This window comes from Xiphophorus couchianus, chromosome 2 (genome assembly GCF_001444195.1).
Source record: "Xiphophorus couchianus chromosome 2, X_couchianus-1.0, whole genome shotgun sequence".
NCBI lineage: Eukaryota > Metazoa > Chordata > Actinopteri > Cyprinodontiformes > Poeciliidae > Xiphophorus > Xiphophorus couchianus.
Window position 1 is genome coordinate 18,186,726 of NC_040229.1, and position 22,781 is coordinate 18,209,506.

At 42.1% G+C, this 22,781-nt stretch overlaps 1 protein-coding gene across 3 annotated transcripts in view; it reads right to left on the bottom strand.

Moving 5' to 3' along the window:
- Positions 1–482: 482 nt before the first annotated feature.
- The window catches only part of znf469 (zinc finger protein 469), a 140,906-nt gene continuing 118,607 nt past the window's right edge, over positions 483–22,781 (bottom strand). For all 3 annotated transcript variants that reach the window (XM_028037536.1, XM_028037545.1, XM_028037529.1), the window contains one exon: positions 483–13,066. In XM_028037536.1, coding sequence (XP_027893337.1) covers positions 1,532–12,877 — 11,346 coding nt within the window. In that variant the 5' untranslated portion in view covers positions 12,878–13,066 and the 3' untranslated portion in view covers positions 483–1,531. The remainder of the gene's footprint in view (positions 13,067–22,781) is intronic.

A 22,781-nucleotide genomic window follows, 5' to 3' on the forward strand; every position in this document is an offset into this window, starting at 1 on the left:
ATGTGAGACTCTCCTCCATGTTTGCAGTCTTTGAGGTCTACATGCAAGCCATGGTGTAATATGGCTTTTTATTCCTATGTGAGGATGAAAAATATTCATGTAGGAATAGAAGCTGTTTTACATGTGGTGAGAGAGCAGCGCGACACAAGCGAAAGCCGCTGGCTACTCATGGAGACAGATGCACGGCTGGATAAATGTATCTGTCTTCTATTAAATGCTTCCCTGTAGTAAAAAAGGTGCATTTTTGCTCATTTTTCAAATGATGAGTTAACTCATTGATGTGCTCATCTGAGAGAGGGAGAAAGAAAAAAAGAAAAAAACAAATCAAGTCAGACTTTGTTTTGTGTGCACCTGTCTTTTGCCTCCAGGCACAAGCAGCTTCCACTGCTTCGGCTGTTTGATGCATTTGGTGGCAGATGCCGTCCGCGGGGAAGCAGGAAACATTTGCAAAACATTTCAAGAACAAAGGAGGAGAAGAGCGATAAGAGACCAATACAGATCTTTAATAAACTGTAAAACAGGCACTTAGTGAACCACTTTACAACCTGCAAGAGACGTGCAGTTTCCCTTTCTTTTCAATGTCATTCATTTTGCACATTATTAAAATAAAACTTTGTCATGAAGCATTACATCAAACAATATTCTACCTACAATACTATACAATGAAGGTACATACAGTATAAACAAGATAAAGCACCTTTGTTGTCCAAGTAAATACTATTAATAATTAAACATTTGGAGTTACGGACACAGATAAATGAGTTTGTCATTTGTGTGTGGTATTATCAGTGCATGGAAAGAACTCCAAATACAGGTCCAGGGACTGCGATGTCCTCATCAGCACCTGAGTTTACGTATACACCAGAAGCTGTTGTAAGTTTTGAGTTTTATCTGCCTACATATGAAGGATTTGGTTTATACAGTATGTTCAATAAAGTAGAAAAACAGTTGGCTGTATATGTTGTAATTACTACAGATCTCCCTTCTGAGGACATGGGCGTTCACATTACATTTAAACAACATGTAGCACCAAGGTGTTTATACAAAAGCCTTATAATAATGAATGTCAACTTAGTACAGTAAAGTGTAAAAACAATACAAAATGAAAAGGTTGGAAGCAGGTACTCAAGGTGCACAAATGTCCAAGTAAGGTACGGCACAATTTGGTCCTTTAGCAAAAAAGACTAAAAGAATAATGTAACTTCTGTAAAAACGGAGATGCGTTACTTAAAAAAACATTATTTTACTTTGTTTTCAAGTATGCTTTTTATCTCTTTTTTTTTAAGTCTCCTTTATGCGAGTGATGTTAAAGTCCCCAATGAAATATTTAGTTTCTACCTGTCATTTGTCCTCACATTTGTGTAATAAAAAAACATGTACATAAGAAGACATAAAGTGACTACGGAAGTAATTAACGGTAGTATTTCACAGAAAACAGCTGTGCAATTTCATTCACCATAATGACTTGTCTTAAACAATTATAACTGCAAAAATTTACAGACTCTTATTCACAGATCCCCATCCCGCCCCCTCAGTTTATAGATTCGGATGTGTCCTTCCTCAAAGGAATCTTAAAGCTGGTGAGTTTTTGACCAAACAACTGACTCAAAATGTGGTTCTGTGACTCTGCTGTCCGGTAAGAGTTACTCTCCACTGCCCTGACCCCCATCTTTGGCTTTGGCTTGTTTAAAGAATTGTTCATTGGAACTGAAGGCACTTTAGACACAGGAGAATGCACAGATCTCCCAAGAGGTCCCCTTTTGGCTTTATACTCCGCGTTTTGAGGTGTAATGGTGTCAGACTTCTTTGGCGTGCAGCTTTCAAGCAAACCTCTTTTTGCCTGTAAGCTCAAGTTTACATTCTTGCACTTGGAAATGATTTTGTTGCTAACAACATCATCCCGCACAGAGGAGAGCACGGGATACTCGTTGGCTCCGTCCAGCTTCCTCTGCAGTGAGGGATTTGCAGACTTGCTCTGACGAAATTTCTTTTTGGGTTTGGAATCAACACCAAAGTTCTCTTGTGTGAAAGGCGAGGACACCCTCTGCATGTTGTTTGTTGATTTCATGTCCTTCCTTCTCTTCTGTGGTTTCACCAAGGCCTTGTCATCGGTTGTAGCCGATGCTAGAAGGGAAACCTTGGACTGAGGGGCAGCTGTTGCTTCTGTCATCTTTGCACATCCAGCTCCAGTGCTGGTTTTAGTGTTTTCTGGTGTTGTCGCTGGGGTGGCATTATTTTTCATCTGACTGCTACTTTCTTGCTCAGCACCATGAGATAATGCCTGCTGTTTAGTGTCATTACAAGACAATGTGCAATGCCTCTGCTCATCATCCCCCTGCTGGTTTAACTCATCAACGGCTAATTCTCCAGACTCAGGTGTCTGCAGAAAAATTTGATTTTCTGTTGAGCAGACAGAAGAGTTCTCAAAAACTGCTGGAGGCAAATCTGTTTTATCTTTAACTACCTCTTTCTCCCCTGCCATGCTACTTTCTTTAGATGCTGTCCATGAAGTTCCTTCTGCTCTTATACAAACTGATTCATCCTCTTCTTTTACATCACACGATTCAGTAATCGATTTCCTGTCATCCTCCCTGTCGAGGTTAGGTAACAGAGTCACATCAAGTTCCTCTTTCTTGGGCGTCGCAGCCCTGGATGAGCTCAGATGAATGCAGTTCTCCAAGTCTTCAAGCAACTGAGAGCAGTCTGCAGTAATATTCTCCGTTTTCACATTTGCATTGCTTGAATCGTCGTGGTATTCATTCGGGACGGTCTGAGTGGAGTCATCAGCTGTGGACATGCAGGGCTTTGAACACTGCGTGTCAGCATTCTGATTTAAGTGTAGTGAGCTCAAACTAGCGATGCCGCTGTCTGAGCTGTTTTCTTGCAGACTGTCAGAGAGAAGCCTCTTCTTCTTACTGGCTGGTGAATCACATTCATTTTCTTTGGAAGCAGATGCTTTGACAGGTCTGAGGACGGCCCTGAATTTGAAAACTTTATTCCCCCCCGACAAGTGCTTCTCCATGTGACGGTCAAATTGCTCTTTTTTTGAGAATGTGTAGTTGCAAGTGCTGCAGATGAAAGATTTTTTAATCACATGCATGACGTCGGCACAGAGCTCACAAGTGTAAAGAGTTGTGTGCTTCGAATCCAGATCGTCCACCTCCTCATGAGCTCTCCTCAGATGCTCTTTGAGCTCCTGGGCCTCCTGATAAGAAACGGGGCACTTGTGGCACAGGAAGATCCTTTCCAGGTTGTGCACCACCAAATGCCTCTGGAGTTTGAAGGGTTTGGGGAACTGTTTTCCACAGTGGTGGCAGTCTCTTGAAGGATCTTTGCAGTTTGGATGCATCTCCACACTTTTCGGCGTCTCTGTTTTGTGGAGGACCTCGATTGGGGTTAAAGTGCTTTGTTTTCCACCTCCTCCACTGCTTTTAGTTTTGTGTGCTCTAGTCTCAGCCCCCTCCAAGGTTTTTCCTTCTGCTACAGCTGCTTTTTCCTGTTCTTTAGTAGCTTTGCTTGACTCTCTGTTGGCTTTGCTGGGTCGCTGCTGCATGATCGAGGATATAAAGTTCTTCACAGCCGTTTCCTGCATGAAGCATCCAGAAATACCAAGCATGGAGCCTTGAGACTGTCCTCTTCTGGCAAATTGAGTGGCGTGTTCTCTTAAGTGTTCATTGTACATCCAAACATCTGAAATTTCCTTCAAACACATTCCGCAGGTCCAGATTCCTGTCTTATTTTTAGCGTGTTTTTCCCTCAGGTGGTCTCTCAGCTGCTCTCTGGAGCTGAACTTGCGCTGCACGCACATGTAACAGGTGGGAGGAGGGGATGGGTTGTGGGACAGCTTATGGAAGTTTAGCTCTCCGAGGGTGAGGAACCAGGTAAAACACACTTTGCATTTGTACTGTTTGTCTTTGACTTTAATCCCTCCATCTTGTCGCTTCCTGCCTCGCCGCTCTGTCGCTTTCCTGCATTTTTCATCCACTTTTCCATCTGCATCTGCAGTCTCAGAAAGAGGAGCCACTTGGACATCTTTTTCCGAGTCCAAGTACCGTATCTCGGGTAGCTGAAATGTTGTTTTGATGTTCTGTGTGCCGATGGTTTGGAAGGACTGAGCATCCTCTGCAACATGCGGCTCTATCGTGCAGGGAGTTGGTGGCAGAGGATCTTCATGCTTGCAATTGCTAGGCTCAGAGGTCACTACTGGGCAAGATTCAAAGCCAGTGAGATCACTGGATGAGCTCCATTCAGCTGTAGATTTATTGACAGTGCTTTCAATTAGATTCAAATGATTATTTCCAACCTCACAAACATCCTGCTGATTGTTTTGATTAACATCTGGCACTGGATTATCGTCGGCCTTTATAGTGCTGTTGTGACACATGTTCAGCATGATGGCATCATCAATGGAAATGGTCTCATATTCACAGCGCTTACTTTGATGGTCAGTGATGGTCTGCATACTGTGGGGCTCCACAAATTGGTCTTTATTTTGTACGAAAGTTTCAGGAGGAAGGTAATCTGCAGCCGCATCTGAAGAGATTGATAATTTCTGTCTTTTGTTTCTTTTGCTGTACACTCTGGGACACTTTTTCCTCTTAGTTTCCTCATCTCGAGGAAATAACTGTGAGAATGTGGTGTCGTCGTCAAGTATGGCCCTTAAGTCTGAGTTGATGCCGGGCGGACTGGGAGGGGAGGAATTCAGACAGGAGGTGGGATTTAGATTGTTGGCTTGGCATTTCATGTCTATTGAAACATTTCTAAGAATCTCCAAGCCAAGGCTGTCCTTGGCTCCTTTCGATTCAGTCTTATTACAATCTCCAATGATCTCTTCTACAGATGCACTTTCCACATTACTTTCTGTATACGTATCTATATATGCCATTTCTGTCACCTTCGTTTCTTCAAACTGGTTGTGCGCCACAGTTTCATTCATCTCATTTGGCTCTTTAGGTGGAGTTTGGCTTGTGTTGTTATAAGTGTCTGCAGCGACGTGGTGAAAGAACTCTTCACCAAGAGCTTCTGGAACTTCTCTTTCACTGATTTTCACCTCAGGGCATTTGCTTTGCTCCTGTAAAGCACTGCTTTTAAATTCGGGAGTTATGGCTTGAAGTAAGTCTGTTTTTAATATTTTCAGGAGCTCGTCAGAGAAAGGGTCAGGATTCAGCTCACTGCTCTTGTTCTTTCTTCCTTTGTTGTTCTTCTTTGCCTTTGCCTGCAGTGGAGGGTTTTGATGGCTTATCTCATCCACTGCCACACTGCTCATCTCAGTTGCTATTTCCTCTAGGACTGATTCAATCTCCGCTGTTTTAGAGATGAGAGAGCCGCTTAGCTCAGGCAGCCCATCTATTTTGGTTGTTGGGAAACACCTCTGTGAATCATCTTTTTGCTTTTTCACTGGCACTTCATAAATAAGCGTAGTCCCCTGATGGCTTAGTGTTGTGCCCTGTGTGCATTTCTCAGCTTTGGCTACATGCTTCATGGCCTTGTGTCTCTTCAGACCAGGCACAGTTCGGAAACACATGAAGCAAATCTCACAGAGTACTTTGCCCTGTGGATCGCTGCTCTGTGACTTTTTGTGTGTTGTCTCTTTGTGTGTTTGCGGACCTGTTGAACACGGGGCTCTCTCTGCTGTTAGCTGCTTCTCTGGTGGGAGGGGAATTTTCTCATTTTCACAGATGATGAGTGGTTCGACTTTTTTGGGAAGAGTAGCTTCTTCAAAAGGAGCCTTGTGAGAATCTGGATTGACTGATGCAGCTTTTGTCAGAAGATCAGCTTGGATTTGCAAATCCTCAACAGGCTGAAGTGGATCATGAAATACTGGCAGGCTTGTCTTTGTGTTATCACATGAGGACTCAGTCTTTTGGATGACAGGTGTGAGACCCAAAGAAAAACAATTGAATTTCATACTCTGCTGTAGGACCAGGGGCTCATCAGATGGCTGCAGTTTAGCCTCATGATCTGAGCCAAGTGGCATTGTTGCTTCTGTCTCAGTTTGTTTGAAAATCATTGTGGGATTAACACTTAGGTCACATGACTCACAGCTTTCTGTGGGTCTCTGTTTGGTGTCAAAATCTTCCTCCGGTTTACTAGCAGGTGATATTGGTATGTAGTCGTACTGATTCAGCTGTGGAGGCTCATCTGAGAGGTCATTGTAGTTCAGGGGGCTGAGCTTTAAATCATACATCAGATCACCTTTTTCAACTTCGTCTTTCACCTCTGGAGGTCTAAAAGCAACAGGAGAGGACCTGACTGTTTCAGATGTTGAAATTGTTCTGAGGTCCAGCTGAGGTGTGCTTATCAGAGAGCAGTCCATGTCAGCTGCTCTACTTATTGAATCACCTTTTGCTGCCCCTTCATTGTCCGTGACTATGGGAGATTTTGCATTTTGAGAGTGTCTGCCAATAAATTCATTGCTGCATTTATTCTTTGCATTCAAATCTCCTTTCGAGTCAAATATCTGTGTGGGTGTTTGGTGAGAAATTAATAAAAGAGTAGTGGCTGGCGAGTCAGATTCCAAAAAGACACGGCTTTCTTCTGATGCCTCTCTGCACGGCGAGTTCTGCTGGCTTGCCATGAAATCAACAGGAAGATACTCTTTGATGTCCTGAACATTCAGAATCTCCTCTTGCTCGGTGAAGATGAGGCCCGCGTCAGTTTTTAACGGCTCATTAAACGGAGTCACTTTGCAGGAATCGCCGTTAATGATGCTGTCAGGCTGTGACAGGATCAACAGATTGCTTTGTCCCTCTGCAGATTGGGTGTCATGGAGGGGTGAGCAGCACCTTTCTGGATTGGTTTTAACCAGCTCAGGACTGCAGGGCTTATCTTTACTAACCATCTCCAGTGACATATTCGATTTACTGTATGCATTTGAAGGGCTGCAGTTTTCAGAAGTAGAGATTGCTATCAAATTGTCTTGCTTTGAAGTCTCAATTATTTCACTCACTTTCAACTCTGCAGCTTGTGGTGAACCAAAGTCTTCAGGATTCTTGTTGTCATTAGTGTATTGTTGCTCCAGTGCTGATTTAATCACGCCTGCCATTTTCTCACCAATCTGCTGCGTAAGGTCAGCTGGGGCTGGTGATGAAGGATGACCCACAGGTCGATGAGTGATTTCCTTTGCTGCCTCTAGGTCATCACAGCCTTTTCTGCAATCACCGTTGTTTTTAATCAGCGGATTTAAATCATCTGCCTCACTGTTGGCTGAACAGTGAGCAGACATGACACCTGGTTCAACGTTGTTTACTGCGTCACGATCCTCATTTTTTCTGGCTTCAGGTTCATGCCAGGAAATGGACCGCTTGCCTCCACGTGAAGGGTCAGAGTCCTCGGGGACAGATGACTGTGACTCATTGTGAATGATTTTAGTTTCATCCTTCTGCTCACTGATATTTGAAAGCAGTGAAATACACTCCTTTGAGGTAACTACCTCCTTTCCGCAGCAATCTTCTCTCTCAGCTGCACCAGGGGCCTGACATTCAGCTTCTTCATGTTGTTGACTGGTGGGAGAGTTGACATTTGGCTCCTTGTGTTTCGATATAATAGGTTCTTTTTGGAAGATAGAGTCTGAAATTACCTCCAAGCTTTTCATGAGGTTTTCAGCATATCTTCTTTGCTCTGAAATATCTTCTTTTGTTTCTCCTGGAGTGTCGTTTTCCACTCTGTTCGTCCCCAAATTTACATCATGATGGAGGTGCTCATGCTTAAGTGCTGCTGCCTCACTGTGAACCTCAGGGTGGGGGCTGTGATTTTCACCCACCAGGTCAAACTGAAAAGTACTGGGCCATGGGAGTTCTGGGTTTGTGAAAGTCTCTGAGTGATGATTTGTTTGATCTGAGCATTTGATGTTCAACCGATTGTGTTGAAGCTCAGAGTCGTCAGCAATTCGTAGTGGTGAAAATTTGCTCATTTGCAGCTGTTTTTGACCCTCGTGGATCAGGAGCGGTGGGCTTTCCAGCTTAGTCGTCTGAAGCTGATTTTCAAGCTCATTTACTATTCTCTTGATCTCCAGCTCGTCCTCTGATGCACAACTGCTGAGATTTGCACTGTAGTCAATTATTTTCTCTGGGAGAGACAATGGGATGTGACTGTAATCTGACTTTTTCTCGTCTGATTTCTCGGAAATTCCTTTGTACTGGGATAGCTCGTCCCGTAGCACAGGGTTAACCATGAGATTCCAGTCTCTTTGTTCCATGAAAGGAGAAAAAGATGAGACAAATGACTCCTTTTTGTCAGCTGTGCTCTCCACTGAATGGAAACTGTCTTTCTGAATGGGGATCTCCGAGTAAAGGCCACTGTCAAACGCTGTGAGGTCCCCGAACATGGAGGAGGTGTCGAATGAGAGTGGGGATTTGATGAGGCCTTGCTCCTGATCCATGGGGTAGGGCATGAGGTGGAGTGCATCTTTCTGTATCAGTGGGTTCTGGCTTCCAGTCGGGGACAGGCACACCTCATCCATCAAAGATGTGCAAAGAGATGGGGGTCTGTGTGCGTCTAGGTCATTGACCAAAATAATTGCCTCTTTCACCATGCAGACACTTTCACTCTGTTTTTCCAATGTGGCAGCGCCTGATAGCCGGGGCTGTGCAGTTTTTGGCCCCTCGCCTGTTTTGTCCTTTGTGTTTCTGTCGACATTAAAATCAGCTCCTCCTGTGATAACAGGAGGGGGTGACTTAACCTCCAGAGTTTTTTTATCTGTGCTTTGGCACTGTATTGGTCCATCTTTGCTGCTTGAATTGTCTATTCTCTGCAGGGTGTCGACAACTGAGCTGTTTTCACTTTTCTGAGGCACAACTTTGTCTCTTGATTTGGCCTGGGAGCTTCCTCTTTTGTCAGAGTTCTTGTCTGCCTCTCTTACTTTGTGTGTAGATGGGAGCAGATCAGGAAATTCTTGATTTGAATATTTCTCCGGGTCCTCTGCAATTCCTTTTTTATCAGAACATTTTGTCTTGTCGATGTTATATTTCTTGACAGATTTAGTGAATGTCAGTGCAAGAGTACTGGACTCTTTAAAAAGCTTCTGTGGGTTGGATCTGTCATGGTGTTTCTGCTCTGGAGAGTCTTTCTTTCTTTCGCTGTCTGAGTCAGTGCGGTCAGTGCTTTTGGGGCTTACAGATGTGCTGAGGTCACTGCTCATGGACGACCGGCTGCCTCGCCTCCTGAGTCTTTGGTGTTTTTCCGGTGTTAGAGACAGCTCCTCACTTTTCTTCATCTCAAAGCACTCTTTGGACTCATGCCTCCATGCCGCCTGCTCTCTCTCACTTCTCGCTCGCCATTTACACTTCTTGGTGTATGTGTATTTGCAGCGGCTGCTTTGATTCAGCCGGCCTTGGCTCGCTATCTTCACAGGCTCGCACTCATCATCCGAATCGGATACGTAATCATATTCTCCAAACGCAGGATTCTGCACCGATGGAGTGAGCCGCTCCATCACTAGGGAAAACTGGAGATTTTTGGTGCCTTTAACGTGAAGCTTGTGGAGTTTATTTTTTTGCTGCACTATTTTGTGGATGAGTTCTTTGCTCCAGGTGCCCCCTCCAGTGCTTTTCCTTTTGCTTTCTTTAGCTGCAGCTCTCGAGGTTGGAGACGTGGAGGCCTGCAACGCTGCTGACCCCCGAAGTGCAGAGCTGTCCTGAAAGCTTTTTAAGCCACAATGCTCAGAAAACTTGCCGGATAGGAGAAACCTTTGTGAGCTCATGTTTTTGTCCTCGCTTTTACACAGCTTTCTCGTCTCTTTCACTTTGCTCTCTTGTTCTGACGCCTTATCCGTGAAGTCGATTTCTGAATTTTTATGAGATCCATCTTTTTTAATGTTCATTTTTTCATCTTCCTGCAAGCTCATAGCCATTTTCCCTTTGCTCTCAACATGAGAGTTGTAACACTTTTCCTGTGTGAAGGATCTTTCATCGGCTGCTTGTTTATTTTTGTTCTCGGGAAGTGCAGATTCTTTAGTTTTCAAACATATTTTGTTTGAGGATGTTTTGACTGTGGTGAGGTCATCATCAACAAATGCATCAATAAAACTGCTGTCTATCTCTGCATTGTCTGACTGATATCCAAGTCCATTGAGAGCTTCTGTTATTAGGCTGTCTAACTTAGCATCCTCCATCTCCAGCTCCGGCAGCGAGACATGAAGGTTACCAGGACCAGAGAACAAACCCAGCTTTAATGGGTCATCTTTGTTATCTCCTTTTGTTTCACTGTCAGAAATCAGTTCTCCATTTTTGTTGAGGCCCAGCAATGACAGGTGAAGGTCAGATGGACACCTTGAGAGAGAAGTACTCGACACAGCTAATGCTGCTTTAGCTGGTTCTGCATGGAACTTCCTGTTGTCCTCCATCTTTGATAAATCTTTGAGCTCATTTTGTGCAAGTGTGTTCTGAGCGCAGTACTGCTTGTGGCCTAAAAATGAAGCCAGGTTGCTGAAATTCTGATCGCACTGTTTGCACGTCAGGAGAACGTCGAGCTGATCCAGATTTGCAGTGGCCAGTGAACTGGCTAAGAGCTGGTGTGCAGAATACGGAGGAGGAGGCTGGTGGTGCTCCACACCAAAACTATCTACGTAGCCTTTACTGCTGTCCATTGCTGTTTTTGTATGTGTGGTGTTTTGCAGGAAGTTCATTGTTTCATCTTTGGCTCTGTCTGGCACGTAGGAAAGGTTTCGTGAAGTGTCAGAATGAAACTGGTGGGAATGCGTGCTCATGTGATCTGATTGCAACTGAGTTTTGCCTTGTGGAGGTTGATAGAACAGATGTTGTGAGGCTGACTTTGTCATCTGACTGTCTTCTGAGCCAATATTAACAGGGCTGGTGGATGCCGGAGAGAGAGAGGAGCAGGTGCTGCTTGATGCAGGGTTATGGACTGGAGATGGCAAAGGAGACTCATATGGTGACACCTTTAATAGCCCCATGGGTGGGACCTGCAGTGGTGGGTAGCTGTAGTTTCTTGATGGACCTGTTGGAAGGGTCTGATTGAGTCCAAAGTACCCTGACTTATTCTTGGCCTCGCATAACTGTGTGTGGTTCATTTCCAGTTTAAAAGCTGAGACAGTGGTACTGTTGTGTTTTACACTTTCGTGTCTTTGGTTTGAAAGAACATCACCATTTCTGCTGCTCTGGAATGAGTTATGCTTGTGCACTTTACTCTCATCCTGCCAGTCAGATGGCGAGACCATGTAGGCAATTTTCTGATTGCTTATTTGCCTTGATGATTCTATCCTGTTGAGGTTCGGCATGGCAGAGTTTGGCCTTATCTGCTGCCAGGGCATTCTGTTGCTTTTAGATGAATTTAGCCTGTGGTCTATCGTTGTCTGGTTCTGGAATTGGAACTTCTCGTTCATGACCGAGTACTGAATGGTATTTTGATCTGCTGTTGCATATGTCTTATTAGGTCCCTCCCATGAGTGCGGCAGCCTGTTCACGACCTTACTGTTGATGGATTTATCAAAAGGTGATGAACCAGTGTGAATGCTGCTGGGTGCAGGATTGTTGAATGTTCTGTTAGGAAAGTGCATCGGGGAATCTGGGCTCTGTGAAATATTTCTTGCATGCACACCAGCCTGCATGAGTGTTCTCTGGCTGGCAGCTGCATCTTTGGGGTGACAGTTTCTCTTACTCCCTGATGTGACGGCTGCATCCTGACAATCTGCCTGAGAACTCATGTCTGAGCTCTCAGGTAGAGCAGTCTTCCCCTGTTCTGACTGCTGTGAGCTGGAACCTGAGCTGTCACTGCTGGGTGAGTCTTCACTCTGAGTTCTGGAACACTGGATGGATGATGCCACCCCCTGAATAAATTGGGGCTGTTGCGGGTTGGGATAAGAGCTTCTATCTGGCTGATGGTCGATGCTGAACTGAGAGCTGTTCTGAGAAGTGCTTTGCCCATTTCCAGGTGAGAAGGAAAAAGAGTTGTGGGTGATATGTGGCTGGGGGTTCTGTTCACAGGCAAAAGATTCAGAGGTTGATTGCTCCAGTAAGTGATATCCATACTGAAATTGAGCAGGCACAAATGCACTCGCCTTACTGGTTTCTGAGAGTGCAGTAGATTTTTGTGATGAAACCCCATAATTAGCACCATTATAGGTCCGTTCAGGCGACTGCCATACATTTGAGCCACTAAGTGGACACTCAGTCATCATCAGCTGACTACCAGCCTGCGTACTGTTAGTCTCCATTGATGCCTTCTTCTGTTGCTGTGGCAGAGGTGGGTGTGAGTGTGATGATGTTCCGCTTGAGGAACCCAGTGCCTGTGAGGTATAGCTTGGGGAGGTAATATTAGAGGGATTCTCCTGGAAGTAGCGGCTGTAGCTGAGCTCCTGCTGCTGCAGCTCGGCCTCTCTCTCTGGCATGGTGGGAATGTTGAATCTGTAGCTGCCTGAGACTGGGCCACGGCTAGGTTCCAGCTTCTTGGGTGGCAGAACCTTCTGTTGTGGGTAGGCTATGCCAATGGTGCGTGGATTTGCAATGCTTAGTCTGTACAGCTGCTGCGGGTTGCCACGCTCTGTCTTTCCTGACCGCTTCCCCTTCTCTCGGCTCCGACCCTTTCCACTGGGTGACTGGGGACTTCCTTTCCCGGTTGACCAAGTTCTGTCAGTGACAAATTTCGATCTGTTTTGCAGTGAACTGAAGTCAATCTTCCCTGTCTGCTGTGGCCTTATAACAGCTTCACGCTGCTGAGGACAGCTCCTTTCTTTCTCTAGTTTTTTAGCCTTGGCCCCTCCGGTGCTGAGCCCGACCTCAGTGCCTGTGCTTGAAAAGTGCTCTGAAAATGCCTTTGTGGTTTTATCGCTCTGCTTTTCCAGCGCCGTCCCCTCATCCTGCTGTTTGGACTCAGCATCCAGCTCTTTGACTGTATGCATTTGCTGAGTCTCTCCTGCCATTATGCACAGTCAGTGCTGTGAAGGCCTGGTCCTCAGAGTTCCTATCTGGGAGACAGGGACATCATCTTCTGGGTAATGGGATTCAGCAAATGTCCAGTGGCAGGAACTGCAGGGACAGGGCTGCTCGCTGCGAGCTCATCTCTTCACCCTCATGGTGCACTATGGATCTGGCACTGAAGCAAAGCAGACCTGGAGGTAAAAGAAAAGAAGAAAAGATTGATATCGCTCACTTCATAATGTCTTTTTGTGAGTCTTTTTAAAACCTGGCAATATATTTTTAAACTGCTAAACATGAGCTTATAGAAGAAATTTGAATAATATATTTAAATATAAACATTTAAACATACACTATATCTCTTTTGTCTAGACATTCAAACTGAAGACAAAGCTGTGAATGTCTTGGCAAAACAACTACATTTGAAGAGTAGGGTTCAACATAGGTATAGAAAAAAGCTTCTTTATTCAGATTTTGATGAGGGCGACTGTGTCAAAACTATAGCCCTAAACAAAACTAGGGAATAATCTTATAGTGAGGCATAATAATAATAATAATAATAATAATAATAATAATAATAATAATAATAATAATAAAATATTGTTAATTTCTAGTGAAAGATTCTTCATTGTGTTTTCTATTTTTGCCAGCAGAGAGCACTATTGGATCATTACGCTGCAATGTGGTTGATGCACAGAATTGAGTGTAATTATGGGATTTTAAATAATCACCATACTCCTATTTCCACTCATACTGCTCCTATAGAACCTATTATTAAATTACCCACTTCTGAGAAAAAGAACACATTTATAAAAAAAAAGAAAAAACACAGAGTCACATTACTGTTCTTTCAAAAAGCAGAGACTGGATGCTACATCAGAGCCTGGATCCTCAATGAAAACAGTCACAAAAGAACCAGTTCAGTCCTAAAAATATGAAATGCACTAGAGTACAGAATATAAGAAAATATGGTGTGCAGATCCAAAAGGGTTTGCCAGTAAATGAATCACAGCTTCCTTAAAAGAAGGGACACAATGCCACAGTGTTCTGTTGCTACAGAAGGCTTCAGGTTTAGATCATGGAGGAATATCATGGATTAGTCAGCCAGCCCTTAGAAAGTGAGAATTGTGGGCATGCTGACGTTTGTTGCCATTCCTCAGGCATTCTAGACACAACTTCTCAGGTCTGGATTTACTTTGGCCTTATGATTCTTTTGAGGTCCGACCAGATGAAGCTTGGACTTAGCACCAAAATGGGATTTCTAGGTCTGGTAATGGAACTTCCATCCAAAGTTCTTGTCTGTGTTCCCTGGCCGTCAGCAATGCCGGGGGAGGCCTGCGGTCAGAGAAGCTACAGTTTGTCTCTGTGTCAGCTACTATCCTCTCTACTGAAGAGTCACTGAACACTCATGTAGCTTTACTTTAAAAGAGTCTTTATCTGTCAGAGGGAGCACTGATTCTATAATGAAATCCTAGTCCGACTGTATAAAAATATAGGCATCTGTTGCATGGAGCCTCTCACTCCGGCAATGACTATTCTGAAGACTGTCAAACACACCTTTTTTCCCATCTACACCATAAATTTTCCAACCATCTGAGGACTGGTCAAATGTGCAAAGATGAAAAGATACCATAAATACATCCATCCTCATAAATCTCTCTGGAGATTGAGTTTTTGAAGCACTCAGGGTCATTTTGAGCTCAACACCTGATTTTGTTTCCTACCTGAAAGGCTCTTTATCAGTATAGGGTCTTAGCTACTATCTTGTGTTAAAGCAGTAGCTGCATTACATGAACTGTTCTGACTTCTAAAGTATTTCCCCTTTTAAGGTAAGTACACTAAAAAGTTAAAAAATGTATAAAACATCTAATTTCTCTTTGAGATACTTAGGTTTATTGACTTACCTCTATATAAAGTTCAATGCATACAGGCTATTGAAAAACGTTACTCTTATTCTTGAAATTTTAGCTTTACAAAAAGATATTTATGATATGTACCTAGATAAAGTAGTACATAATTTTAAACCACCTTTCAGTGAAGTTATTGTTATAAGTCTGTATGTGTTCCAGATTTGAACAATTTTTCACAAATTTCTCTTTGGTAAACCAATCAACTGTAGTTCTTGCTGTATGTTTAGGAAAACAGTTCCACAAAATAGGGAACTTCTGCTCAAGTCTCAAGTTTCTTCTTCTTTCAATGCTGACCAATGCTAAAAAAAGCTCCCCTCAGCATGACGAAGTTCAAAAAGTTCAATCTTGATATCATTGGACCAGAGCTTCTTCTTTCATGTGTTGGCAGAGGCCCCGTCAAGGCTTGTGGAAAAATTCAAATTGGAACTTTTCTAGTGTTCTTTCAACAATGGCTTTCTGCTAACCACTTGTCTATAAAGTTCAAACTGTGCAAAACTCATCGGTGCCCAGTCAAAAGATTCTTTCACTTGAGCTATGGATCTCTGCATCTCCTCTAGAGTCACTATGGGACTCTTTAGATTCTGTGAGTAATACTCTCCTTACCAATGAGATGTTAAAAAATGTGGATATTGTTTATATCATTATCACTTTATCCCTGTCTGGTCTGGTGTGTTAATTGAGCTTATGAAAATCTGAATTTATCTTAGCACTAAATTACACCTACGTGGAGTCTTCTGAAAGGAGACCAATAAGAAGACTTTGGTAACACTTTATTTAACGGGTTGTGAATAAGACCGTCATGACACCGTCATAAACATGACTTAACACCTGTCATGAACATGAGTAAGTCTTCTGAAAGTAAACATCCACACTGGAGTTTACTTAGGAGTATCTGAATAAAGGGGACAGACAATAAATGCATGCCAAGCTTTTCAGATTTTACAGAAAACCATGTGTTATTTTCCTTCCTCTTCACATTTATGAAGTGGTTTTGTTGGTCTAACACAGAGTGCTGGTCTAAGCTCAATAAAATATGCTTAAAGTATCTGGGATCATGTGCCAAAATGGGAAAAGGCTCAAGGGTTACGAATGATTTTGCAGCCACTGTAGCACTACATAATTTAACTAATTATTTTACATGAAAAGCAAACATTTAGTGTGATGAATCTTTTTTGTTAAAACTGTATGAAGTAAGCCACTTTCAAATTTTACCATGACAAAGACAAAGTAAAGAGTTGTAGAACTTAGACAAGATAAAACCAGTAACAAGTGTTCAGATCCCACCCAACAATTGAATAACTACATGTGATTTGCTTTTCTTTGTTTGATGTTTTTCACCTTGTCTCATACTTTGGTAAATCTTGTAGAGGTATTTAATAAGTTATAAGGGAGCCTTTAGACTGAGACCTAGTTGGGTTTTGGTCTGGTTGTGAAAAATCACATCCCCTTTACACCTCTCCACAATCTGAATGCTAGTGTCTGCTACCAACTCTACCACAGGTTGGAGAAACTGGGGTTAATAGCCCTGCCAGCATTTCCAGTGGGTAACGCTTGATCCATTACCGCAAAGTCAACAGTGCTCATAAATCACAGCTCCAATTGTGTTTGCCTAGACTGGCTGTTGCGGTTTTGGCCTTCGAATGAATGCCTCCAACAACAAAAAGAGCAGTATGAGCATCACAAGGACTTTAGAGAAGTAGCACCAAAGCCTAAGCTGTCAGCTTGCAAAGAGTGAGAGGTCATTTATTTCCTTTCAGAAACCTTGTCGACTTCCCCTACCGCCCTGTGCTGCTCGATAAATCTTCCCTTGCACTAGTCTCCTTCTTATAAGTCAGACTTACTTCATACAGACACTTTTAGCTTATTAATCTGCCGCCTTCGTGGCGTCTTTGGTATGACTTATTCAGTTTTATCTTAAAAAGCATAAATTGCTCTTGGACTGTGTATAAAGAAATTGTGGTGGTGACAGAATTGCAAGCTGGGCACAACCTGATGTCAAATCCTCAGCGACTAGTCTGAAATTTGTTCTATAAAATTGTGCTTTAGTGGAGTTTTTACAAGTCAATTAAGATGCATGTGCGTATGTGTGTTCTTTAGGCCTCCTGTCAAATCCCACAGTTTCTGTGGCGCCCCATATGGCTTGACCACAACACCACCCTGATGCGTGAGACTGCTGAATGCTTAAGAACTGGTGTATTTGTGGTATCAGCCCATCTGTGTTTTGTGTGTGGGCAAGCAACTAACCAGACTAAAAGTGGATAAACTTCCCATTTTTTTCCTTTTCTTCATTACTCTCACAGGGTTGTGTGTTGATTTCTTGCAGGAATGAGAGAGTGGGTGAAAGGTGGATGAATGAAAAGTCAATTTCCTGAGTCTTTTTCCTGTCATTTTTGTGGGGGATGTATGTGGTGTTGGCTTGAGCAAATAAATGGAGGTAGCACTGTGAAAATCTCTGTCCATTCATCACATCAGTGCCTTATGTAATTGCTTCTGGAGTTTTTAAGGCGTAAAACGTCCCATTGAACATTATTTTTCTTTGCATTCTGGGTGCTTTTGAACTAATTCTCCACAAGTGGGTGACTAGAAACAAACTCTCAGGCCTATAAATATACATCTACAGTATCTGAAAGTCATTTGTGTAAGAAACTTGTATAGTAAAGACCTAAAACGGGAAACTGGAAACCTGGAAGACACCCTTCTGTATGACTCATACTTCAAATCTTAAGTACATATTTTCTGTACTTAAAAATAAAGATTCCTTGACAGAGTGATAAACATGTAAACATGTGGCTGCTGCTAAGGATGATATATAACCGGGAGCAAAACAACATTTTGTCTTTGAAGTTGGTCTGTTAGAAGGACAAAGAAAAGAATCAGTGAACTCATTAGGGAGATATTACCAAGGATAAAACTGTGATGGCAAGGTGACTGGGTCAGAGAAGTTACAAACCTGCAGCTCTTATCACGTCTTCCCAGTTAAGAGGAATCTGAATGATTCAAGGAAGGAAAGGTGGTGAACCACTGATAGTGCTAAATAGTGCTGAAATAACCTGGAAGTGATGGCTAGCCTATGTCATACAATCCAGTCGTAGAGCTGCTGTAGCTCAGATTTCTGATATTTATAATAAAGAGGTGGCAGAATACGCAGCCCAAAGCCTAAGAAGATTTTAAAGGTTTTGGCTATTTCATATACTATTACATGGAAGAATATATTCCATGGGGACCTGGGGACCCATGTGCATTAACCAAGACATACAGAGTCACTATTTGCCAAATAGTCTAACAACTCCAGACTCGATTTTTCTAAAGGTAAATACTACTTCTTAAGTTCCTTCACCTATGTTCAATATTATGCCCTAAAGCATGGAAATCAATTGGTAGCACATAAAATAGAAATGAAGGGTGATTCTGCAAAAGTACAGAAAATTCATTTTCACGCTTATATCAATTACAGGAATTACAAACAGTCTTCTACCAACATCTTAGTGTCAGATGAAACAGAACACCTCCAGGGGTGTATTGGAGACCCCACCTCAACAGATCCCAACAGGTTTAAAGCAAAAGGTTATGGCCAAAAATGTCAGCATGTGTTAAAAAAAGTGGAAAGAAGCAGCCCATTCCTATTTTACAGAATTAGATCTTCAGCAACAGAAGCCTGTGCAGTAATATTTTCTTGCTGTGTTAACAGCGCATGCTGGCCACACCCATTTAACTAGACATGGTAAGAAGTGATATAAAAGTAATTCTGGTCCACACTGAGAATTTTTATTTATTTATTTATTTATTTTTGAATCCATGCTGGCGCTCAACAGAATTGTGCCCTGAATGGAAATTACATTACCCACACCAAGACTTAAGAAATGTGTCATCCTTTTGTTGACAAACTGCTGTCAGGGAATCAACTTAGTAGTCTTTAACAAACAAACAAATCAGCACTCTTCTGCAAATGGTGAATTAGTCAACTAAAAATAATGGTGAAAGCAGCCAAAAGCAAACTTCTGGATTAATTCATCAGAAAGCCTAAAGAAAAATAGTTTAAGACAACTTGTAAAAGTAAAGATTTGAGAGATGACTTAAGACTTTTTCTGCAAAGCTGTATGTATGACAAAAAGTTGTGGAAACCGCAATACTCCAAAGGCACAAAGCTCTTACAGAGCCAATAGAAAAGCAACAGCAGGGTGAGCAATCCACTCTTACAAACAATGACTTCTTTTATAATAATGTAAACCAATAACTGGCACAAGTAGAAATTTTCAGCGTGCTCATCTTTTCCAGATGCTTGCACACTGAAATATCATCACAAAGTGGTCTCAGAGATCAGAGAGAAGGCAAAGCCAGATGAAGATGAGAGATGATGAGATTGGAGTCAATGGAGAGTAAAGGTAATGTATTAGCAGGATTGCAGGGAATGCCATTAAAGAATAGGAAAATGGTACAAAGTGGTGAGTGTTAGAAACCAAACAGAGAAGGGGGGGAGGCAGGCTTTCTGCGTACGTAGTTTGCTAGGCTGTGTAATGGAAGTGATGGAGAGGGGGCTGCATCAGGTGGCAGAATATTAAGCGTCTGACTGCTCCCCTCACACCTCATCCAGCACACGTGGTCCAGCGCAGGGAATGCACAGTGAGAAAGGCTGGCTTAGGGCCCGTGCCGGGGCGTGCCGCCAAACCTCGGTCAGCTTGCCTGCCTACTTCTCTGTATTTTTGGAAACATCTATTATGCAAGCATTTCAGCTTTTAGATCTCAGCATTTTTGTCTGTTTGAAAGGAGGGGAGAGGAGGGGAGATATGTCAGAGTCCAAGTGGCTGTCACCACTCAACGACCACATACTTATTAAAACAGAAGCGCTTGATGTGGATGCGCTAACACTTGCTTCCTTTCAGAAGTTTGCAACTTTAATTTCTGAGTTTCTGATTAAGACAGCATAATTAATGGGTCATCTGCCAGAGGGCTGGTGACGTACTGTCAGAATCCTTCTGAGCATTTGAAAGACGGCAGCGTCTCTGCACTTCAAATGAAACAGTGAGCACAGTTATCCTTGTGCCCTCAACCCAAACCCCACCCTTTGCACAATGCGGTTGGCTGCTCAGTGGGGAAGATACAGGCAACTCTAGTGTGTCTGTGCACATCTGAATGTGTGTCTAATGGGTTTTGGAGTGTAATTCCAGAGGCTCCCCCTCACTCTCCCTCACAAGATTTTCCTGCTTCTCAGACAAACTTTTTCTTTTCTTTTCTAACCACTGGATTCTGGACTCAGTCTCTTTCCATATTACAAACCACAACATTCCACAAACATGATGGAATCTTTGTTTTAGAGCAGTAAAGGTTATTTTTTCCCCTGTTATTTGACCCAATTTTCCGGATTTGCGCATGTTTATGGAATATTACGTGTGCGGCTGGAAAAGAAATAGGATTTATGCGATAGAATGAAGAACATGACAAAGTAGATAAGGATATTAGCGAAGGGTGGCCCAGACAAAATTTCCTGGCTAAGACCCATAGCAACAGTAATTTCATCCTTAATGGACAAAATCTGGATTTCAGGTGATATCCTTCTTTTATCTGTCAATATTTGCTTGTCCTTTTTTCTGCCTTGGCTGAAGTATTCGGTTACCTCTTTAAATTGTTACAGTTTTATTAACTGGAAAGAAACTGAGAGAAAATGAGAAGAGAATTCATTAACATGAGCTATGCAACCTCCAAAGTAATTACCACGCTCACGTCTGGGGTTGCACTGGTGCACGTTCAGGGTGATTTTAATCAGAGTACAGTTAATATCATACCACACACCAAGTTGTAGGAGAAAAACATCTTAACTTGTAAAGCCTGCAAAAATACTCATTAGTAAAGGTCGACTAATCTATATCTTATGCAGACATATTGAAAAAATGGAGAGCCGATTAAAGATCGTCTGGTTAAAATTTCCTAATTTATGCAGACATTAGTGTGTCTGTATTTCAGCAGCAGACACACAGTCTGCAGACCCTCAGTAGGATGATGATTCAGAAGCAAGTGCTCAACACAGGCAGAGGTTATTTTCATATTAAATGTGAAAATAACTATCTTCCAGAGCCTCTGGAGGGAGATCCCTGTCTTATCAGCAGTAGACAACGTACTTTGAATCTATATTTGGTATAAATCCAGATTAATGCCTCCAAAGGCTGAAGCTAATTGGTTGTGTGAGAGTATCACTTAACATCCTCCATTCGCACAGGAAAATCAGTTGTGGCACACTGCCAATTACCTCCGTGAAATAAATATCAGCTTCTGTCTAAATTACATCCAAATGAAAATGTAACAATATTAAACTTAATTTAAAAAATCTCTCATGAACCGATACTGTTCTTTTGAGACTATAGTTTTGTTCTAAAGGGGCTGTATTGTATATTTTGTACATCTTGGATTAGTTATTAGCTTCAGTCTCTGGGACTAACTAATCTCATTCAACAAATCTAAACTATCCCTTTAGATTATCTTAGAATACCACAAAAAAAGCAACTTTGACTGTAGTTGGCTGAAATTAGAATTTTAAAAGACTATATGTACTTTAATCTGAATGCCACAACATGATTGGTCTTTATAAATGCTTGATTTATACTTAAGCAGATAATGATTGTACCTAAAATTGGTACGGTATTTGTTGTAATTTGGAACTGTGTGAGTAAAAGTGAGTTGAATCAAAAAAGTAAAGAGTTGTATATAATCTAAGGGCTAGTTTTTCTTATTTAAATAAAATCTTTGTGATGTTTATTTCTAAAAATCTTAGGAAAATTCAGTGAATTTCTCAATATGAAGGATATGGACACATATAATGACTGTCTAAAGGCACAGTATTAATTTAAAGCTCTTATTATTGCCAGCAATAGAGTTGCAGTGGATGGACCCCCACACATAAAAGAGAACTAAAAGGAATGAAATATGGCTCCCTCATCTTCAGGCTCACACAACGAGGAAATACTAAATCAGTCGTTTTAACTGTCCTTCAAATTGCTGAAGAGAACTCAACCATGAAATAACAACGAAGATGGTTAAACTCTATTTTACATTTCTAGATTTGACATTGAGTTATGCCAGAAAAAAAGTAAACAGTTTTTTATTTTACAATGTTATGGAACATTTGATCTGCCTGTTTAATATTAACTTTTCAGCTCTACATGCGTCAGTATACACCTTAAAGAGCTCTGGCTTTATGTACAGTAGTAAGAACACCGTGTTTACCTATTATCTAATGCAAACATTTTTACAGTTTCATGATCATTCAGTAATTTCCATAAGCACACTTTAACAGTCTCCCATTGATAATTGCTGCTTCAGAAGTGCATCATGGAGGAAGCTTTTTATTTATGAATGAACTGCATGTTTTGCTTCATAACTTCCAGGAAGCCAGAGTTGGTAAGTGATGTGTGGGGCCACAGTTGCATAGGTGAAAGTCCAGAGATGAGACTGGGCTTGCACAGTTACAGCCCAAGTGTCAGTGGCCTCTGGGGACTTAAGCTTCTCTTACTGACCCATCACCCTGCTGCCCATGAATCACTGAACAAACGCACCCAGGGAAAGCATGCCCAAACAGGCAGGACTGCGTGTCCTCGTGCCACTGCATTTCATCCTGACATATAATGCAGGCCCTGCAAGACAATCCTTAAGCCATGCACGCTTTATTTGTACAGCGTCACAAAAGTTCAATAATGATTTTCACAGATGGCGTATCTGTGGTACTTCACAGTAGGGGTCTGACATTTTGAGTAGTTTGGTCATTTTATATTCTTCTACCAAAAAACTGAACAAAATCCTCTAATAATTTGAGTTTAAAACTTGTCCAGTGTTTAATAAGTTCCATATGCTAATTTTTAAAACAAAAGCAACTCAGCAGTGTTTCATTCTTCGATGCTTCATTTTTTTATAAATGGGTTTTTGTTAAAAACTTGCACTCCTGCATGTTTGGGACTGGTGGGTGCTCAATGAGAGATATAAGGAGAAAGTTTATTAACATGGATAGTCCCTC